The sequence below is a fragment of the Leiobunum rupestre genome, chromosome 3, assembly GCF_980474605.1.
Source record: "Leiobunum rupestre chromosome 3, qqLeiRupe1.1.hap1, whole genome shotgun sequence".
In the NCBI taxonomy this organism is placed as follows: domain Eukaryota; kingdom Metazoa; phylum Arthropoda; class Arachnida; order Opiliones; family Sclerosomatidae; genus Leiobunum; species Leiobunum rupestre.
In genome coordinates, this window is record NC_143386.1 from 28,743,948 (window position 1) to 28,750,946 (window position 6,999).

At 33.5% G+C, this 6,999-nt stretch overlaps 1 protein-coding gene across 5 annotated transcripts in view; it reads left to right on the top strand.

Moving 5' to 3' along the window:
* The window catches only part of Liprin-beta (liprin-beta 1), a 54,683-nt gene extending 49,133 nt beyond the window's left edge, over positions 1-5,550 (top strand). For 3 of the 5 annotated variants that reach the window (XM_090168032.1, XM_090168033.1, XM_090168029.1), the window contains 16 exons: positions 743-826; positions 903-1,016; positions 1,081-1,212; positions 1,280-1,388; positions 1,454-1,518; positions 1,589-1,735; positions 1,824-2,018; positions 2,134-2,485; positions 2,815-2,956; positions 3,026-3,148; positions 3,225-3,633; positions 3,700-3,825; positions 3,943-4,071; positions 4,144-4,341; positions 4,415-4,606; positions 5,175-5,550. In XM_090168032.1, the coding sequence (XP_090024158.1) occupies positions 743-826; positions 903-1,016; positions 1,081-1,212; positions 1,280-1,388; positions 1,454-1,518; positions 1,589-1,735; positions 1,824-2,018; positions 2,134-2,485; positions 2,815-2,956; positions 3,026-3,148; positions 3,225-3,633; positions 3,700-3,825; positions 3,943-4,071; positions 4,144-4,341; positions 4,415-4,606; positions 5,175-5,228 (2,571 nt within the window). In that variant the 3' untranslated portion in view covers positions 5,229-5,550. Of the gene's footprint in view, positions 1-89; positions 167-742; positions 827-902; positions 1,017-1,080; positions 1,213-1,279; positions 1,389-1,453; positions 1,519-1,588; positions 1,736-1,823; positions 2,019-2,133; positions 2,486-2,814; positions 2,957-3,025; positions 3,149-3,224; positions 3,634-3,699; positions 3,826-3,942; positions 4,072-4,143; positions 4,342-4,414; positions 4,607-5,174 lie in introns of those variants that run through there. The other 2 variants (XM_090168034.1, XM_090168030.1) reach the window with 2 other exon arrangements.
* Positions 5,551-6,999: the final 1,449 nt, after the last annotated feature.

A 6,999-nucleotide genomic window follows, 5' to 3' on the forward strand; every position in this document is an offset into this window, starting at 1 on the left:
TGTTTAAGTTTGCGGAACGCGTATGTATAGGGGAAAGCCTTTTAAATCGACTGAATTTATTAGATTGAATCGGTGTGCAACCATGAATAGGTGTGCAACCATGAATAGGCTGTTGGCCAGCTTGTTCGCGTATTTTAAAGGAAAAATTATTGCTTTCCTAATAAAGGTTACTAAATATTTCATAAATTATTACAGTATATTGTTTCAATTTCATGGCCTATTTTTAAATATTTATATTTAAATATTAAGCCTTATTTTCCCCTTTGATTGATTAATTTAAAAGAAAATTTATTGATTTTATAATAAAAGCTACTAATTTAATATTATATACATATGCAAGTATATTATATATCTTTAAATATTTATTGGTTCCTCCTAGTTATTTAAAAAAAAAATTTCCAATTGTTTGCCTATATGACAGAAAAAAATTATTATTTTATAATAATGGTTCGTTAATTAATATTAGAGTATATATTGTCTATTTTTAAATATTTATTGGTTCATTTAATTAATTAATTTAATATTATATACATATGCAAGTATATTATATATCTTTAAATATTTATTGGTTCCTCCTAGTTATTTTAAATTTTTTTTTCCAATTGTTTGCCTATATGACAGAAAAAAAATTATTATTTTATAATAATGGTTCCTTAATTAATATTAGAGTATATATTGTCTATTTTTAAATATTTATTGGTTCATTTAATTAATTTCAAGCATTTTTTCCTCCTTATTGTAGAGCTTAGCCGGTGGAGGAGAATATGAAGATTTGCAAGACAAAATACGCATGCTTCAAACGGAAAAGGAAAATTTAATTCTTCAGGTATGAAATTTCGTTTTTTTTTAGTATTTGTTGAATTTAAATTACAGCCCTATAATTTTATTTTATATACTGTTAGGTTACCGTATTAACCGAACAAGTGGAAGCCCAAGGAGAACGTTTAAGGGAACTTGATGCGACGCTAGAAGACCGTAAGGAACAACTAGATGGAACTGAAGAAATGTTGCAACAAGTAAATCGAGAAATTGAAAGTGTAATTCTACATGAAATATATTTTAAATTTGGATGTTAATCAGGAAATGCTGGCACGATCTTCCCTCGAAAACAGCAAGATGGAATTACTCTCGCAATTAGCTGAGGCTAAAAGAAAGTTATCCAATGTCGAAAGGGAAAAGCTAGACCTGCTTGAGAAATGCAAGAAATTTGAAGTAATTAAGAAACGGATGAAATGATTTAGAAATTAAGGTCTTATTTAAATTTTAAAATGCTTTTTAGGCTGAATTAATTATTGCTAAAAGTCGTATCGTCGAGAAAGATGCGGAATTAGCGACGCTTAAAGCGAGACTGGCCCGAAATGGAACTATCACGCCTGTTAATGATTCACGTTGGTTTCTTGATTCACAAAAGACATTTAAATTTCTATAATTCACGATATTATGTTCTTTATAGATCACCACGAAGTGGAGAAGTTGAAGAGCGCTTTAGAATCTTTGATGATTTCTAAAGAAGAGAAGGTAACGTGTTTCGTTTAAAAATATTTTGTTTCAGTGGTTGCTTTTTAAAATTTATAAATTTTATTAATAGGAGAAAAGAATTGAAGAGCTAACTTTGATGGTCAGTAGACAGAAAAGAATTCACGACTGGCTTCCCAATGATCGAAGAGCATCGGAACCTTCCTCACCTGACGCCCACGGTGACTCTCTTTACTCTCCTTCAGCTGATAGTAATAAGGTAAAAATTGATTAATTGTTAAATTAATGTTCAAAAATATTTTGGATAAAATTGAAGTGCTACTCTTATTATATTAATGTTTTGACAGTCAGAGCATCGATTGATAGAAAAACCACCTCAGGTTCCGCGTTCAGGCAACAACCTGACATCGACGCCCGTCTCCTCTCCAAGTGGAGCTGGGCTTTGGTCTGATCCCAGGTACAGCCCTAGTCCCAGTCAAGGTTCTCTGAAGTCTATTTCAAAAGCCAACAGCTCCGAAAATGTTACCCCTACAGGAACGAGAGTGAGTTTATATTTAATGCATTAATTTTTACCATCTTATTGTTTTTAGTTAGTGCTCTTAACACTATTTTGAAACGAACACTGTGTTTTCCTTTTGCTTGAATTTTATCACCCAGACACCACCCGCTAAACGCCACTATAGCACAATTCCACGTCAGCATGGAGTTCAGGTATTGCAACAAATACAGCAACAATTGCAAAGTCACCATCGTGTCGATAGCACTTTGTCGAGTGCTTCTGCCGTTCCCCTGGGCAAAAATGGCGGAGAGCAGCAAACAATGACAACGCCTCAACAATCCAAATCTTATCACAACCTACTGAATACTGGGAATAACGGCACCAACAATAGTAGTCTTCCTGGTAACGCAAACCACAGTAGCCGGCACGGGAAAAGCTCTGGGGTTTCGTTTGGTAAATTGTTTTTTCGATTACGAAATGGGAAACGCAGCTGCAGCGCACCCGAACTAGGTGATGGTTCGAATGTTCCTCATTTTATTTTTTATTGTTTCAATACTATTTTTCTGCACATCTTTTGATTTTACTTTAAATTTCCCCTTTTCCGAATTGGTTCTTTTGCATGTAAAAATTGTTAATTGGTTTAATTTGAAGTAAATAGCACCCGCACCAATGACCAAAAGACGTGCATAGTTTCTAACCCTGGTAGGAATGAACTGCATGCTGCATGTTTCTATTTAATAATTATGACGTAAATTGAAATAATTATAAAATATATGAAATGTGGTAAGCCTAATATTTGTGGAATATTTAATATTGGATTTCATTTTCGTTTTTCACAGCCAGTGAACCTGAAATTGTTCCTGTTCCATCGGATGACGAAACATCATCTCAAATCATGTCTTCCACATTGCCTCCTGATTCTGCTCTAATGAAAATGGACTCCAAAGACAAAAACAAAGGTTTTAAAAAGATATTTGAAAAGTAAGTTTATTGGATGTTGGGTAAATTATCTAATAAAAATGCTGTTGTAAATTGACGGTTGCGTTTTAGGCTAAAACGTTCGGGGTCTCATTCGATGGATGTGAAAGAGGGTGAATTTAAAAGAGGTGGCGTTCGTTCGACAGCGGGACCAAGACTGGGATGGTCGACTGATTTAAACAAAATGGAAAAAATGTAATTATTAAACATGGGCTAATTTTGGTTGTTTAAATTTTTTTTGATGCAATATGTTTTTATGTTTAATTGTTAGTGAGAAACCATTTACTGAATGGAACACAGAAATGATCATTGAATGGCTGAATGGAATGGGTCTAAGTTCTTATGGGGCAGATTGCAAAAGATGGGTTAAAAATGGAGAACATTTCTTGAAAGCTACACCCCATGATTTGGAAAAGGAACTGGGTATTAAGAATCCTCTCCATCGTAAGAAGCTGTTGTTGGCACTGCAAGCTGCTGGTGGTAAAAAACAAGACAACAAGAAAGGCAAAGACAAAACGCCCCTGGAAGAAGAAACTGATTCGCGTCCGTTCCAAAAAGCTCTGTCCAAGCTAGACCACCATTGGGTTGTCCGTTGGTTAGACGATGTTGGTTTGCCCCAATACAAGGACAGTTTTGTTGATGCCAGAGTGGACGGCCGTGTTCTGAATGTGTTGACTGTGGTAAGAAAACATTGTAGTTTCTTAATGCTAAAAATTATTAATGTTTATAATTTTATTTTTAAATAGGAGGACTTATTTGCTTTAAAAGTAACAAACTTATTACACCATGTCAGTATCAAAAGAGGAATTCAAGTTTTAAGAGAGAATAAGTTCGATCCATTTTGTCTGAAGCGACGTTCTCTTCCAGATGAGGTATAACAACGTTTTGGGATATTTTTTGGCCTATTAAAATGATTTATCTCATTGCCATGAGATCTTTTTGAACATAAACACAAAGAAATCAAAGTAATCCCTATTTTGAATTTTAAGAAAAGGGAATACAATCCATTAGCCGTGGTATTATGGACCAATCATCGAGTAATGGAATGGCTTAAAACGGTAGATCTCTCGGAGTATGCGCCAAATTTAAGAGGAAGCGGCGTTCACGGAGCATTAATTGTTAGTAATATTTAATTTCACCTCAGAGACCTGAGTTTAAATGGTTGTTCTAAATAAATGTTCAATCTCTAGGTATTTGAGTCAAGATTCAACGCTGAACTTCTGGCTTCTCTGCTAAACATTCCACCCAACAAAACTCTCTTACGACGGCATTTAACCACCCAATTCAAAACTTTAGTCGGACCTGCACTGATGCAGGAGAAAAGAGATTGCGAAATTCTTCAGGATGGAGTTAATAACCCACCTCTAACCCCAAATACCAAAGTCAAGGTAAGTTTTACAATAAAATTTACTCTATTTAAAACTTTTTTTTTATATGTTTTTTCATAATTATCTATTGTAGGCTGTACACAAAGGCCAATTCACTTTACTTAGAAAGAAAAGTAAGGGTGAAACTGCGTTTGAGGATCTAGTCTGTCCTTTGGGGTTAACCCCGCCCAAAAGCATGACCTTAGCCGAAGAAGCAAAGGAAAAGAACCAAGAACAAACTGCGGAGGAAATTGGTGCAGTTTCCAAAAACATTAGTTCACTCACTGTAAGATTTTTTTTGATATTTCAATTTTTACTGCTGAAATAGGGGCTGAGGACAAAATTTATAAAGTCTGTTGTGTTTATACATCTTTTAGAAAATCAAGAATTTGATTTCTACAGTTGAAATAATCCTAAAAACTAATTATGAACAAATTCTTGAGTTTCTAAATGATATATAGAGCAAAACTGACTATAAATTTTGTTCTCAGCCCGTATTTCAACCCCCAATTTCAGGAACATGGGAACAAATCCTGAATCCAAGGGTGGGATAAAGACTTTGTGCAGATTTCCAAATTACCAGAAGTGTTAATTTTTTCTTGAATGGGAATAATTTTTGCCTAACTCTTTACTGTTGTTAAATTATTTTGGTAATTTAGTTTTTAAATTGGTACTTATCATCTTCCCACTAAAACGTTTAAATTGGCAAAATCTAGTATAAATAAAAGCATTAAAATAAAACCTTTAATGCCTTGCTCCTAATGTTCCTCTCCGCGTAAGAAATTTGATAATTTATCTATTGATGAACACCTATATTCTAATACCTCGTTAATGGGCTTTTTTATATATTGCAGAATAATTTGAAGGATGAAAAATTACTAGCAGCAATGGAAACTACGAATGTTTGATTCAGGACTAGATTTAATAATTGCAGATTGACCTTAATTTTTCAAAAATTATGCAAAAAATGACTATCTTCCAATGTAAATGTTTGGAATATATTTGTCAGGATAATTTTTTAAATGTATTTCATGTAAACGACCCAAGAAACTAGCTTACGCCAAAATAGATTACTTCAAATGAATTTTTATCTAATTTTTATACTTATACAGAAAGTTTTTAGAAAGAGAAGGAACCAAAAATGCCTTTTTAAGAAAATATGGCAACTATATCATAATTTTCTTGACTATTTATTTATGTGAATTAAGTGGAATAAAGAGGAAAGAATAATATTGCTTTATTTTTCATATCACTGATTCACTCTAAGAAACATTATTTTGAATTTATGAGTATAACACAGGTATCCCATGTATATCAATATATTTTAGGAAATTTTAGCCTAAAACTAAGCCTTTGGCTTACTACGTCAGACGAGGTTGAAATATATCAACCATCGGTTGGCTACAATTGCGGTGAACAAATAAGTTCATAAACAGTCTAACTGAAACACATCGAAGGAATAAATATAGCAGTGGGGTATAACTAAGGAGAAATTCTGAGAAACACGCTTTGGAAAGGTCTTAAGCTAAATGCTTAAAGAAGCACGAAATTTGAACTTTGGAATAAAGGTTTGAAATAATTAGAACCTATTCATAGTAGTTTCTCCACATGGTATTATGTCTTGGAAATGTTATGTTCATATCACTTGCTACAATTATTGAGACTTGACTGATTGAATGAGTGTTTAAATTAACCAGTTATTCCAATAAAGCGAACTTTTAACTGGCAGTTGGGTCTTTCAGGATAATTCAGTCTGTGTAAAACTTTCCTGTATGCTTGAATTACCAGAAAATATATCAGTCTGTGTAGAAATTTCCCTTACACAAGGCTTAGCTTCACATGACATGTGTTTAAACTTGAGAATTGGTCCATTATTACACCTGAATGACGCAATGTGCAGTTTGTTAAAAACAATTTTGGGTTCATATAATGTTTTAATTTCTAATGTATTATTTTTAAATTGGCTGCCGGAAATGGAACATTTGATTAAAGATTTGTCAGTGAGGGTAGTATTTTTGGTTAACAAAGGAATCTGTGATACAAGCTTTTTTCTAGAGCGTTCAATAGCTCGTTTATGTCTTTGAGCAGATGATAGCAATTTAGATATAGAACTAGACGTTAAATGCCCCAAATTTAACGTTGGAACCCAATCTGGGCTATTGACATCCATCAAAGCAGCTGGTGCTCCTATAAATTAAACTGGTCAGTCACATTGTCCGCTCTAAAACTAGGAAATTCAAATTCTAACCTGTTATAAAATGTTCTGAACATACTTTATTTAAGTATCGGCCACTGTGCATAAGTAGATCAGGTCGTTTAATAATATCTAACCACTCCCAACGTCTCTTTTGAGAAAGCATTTTGGTTTTTGAACACTGGTTTACGATTACCTTTGGTACCGAGTAAAACGAAATTCTTTTGTTCCTCATATTTCTTGGCATTCTGCTTGAACGACTCAAACAATTTTTAACAAGGCAGTTAACCATTGCTTACTTAGAATTATTTTATAAACCAATAGCTAAAGTAAACTAAGCAGTTTATAGAAACTGTCAACCATATCGCTTGAAGAAATTTAAGGCAAACACAAAAAGGGCCGCTAAAATGGCGGTCAGCCCAGTGTTGCCAATGTTCGAAAGTTAAAAATCCCACAGTTTCGGTGAAAAACCGCCCAAAAGCCAC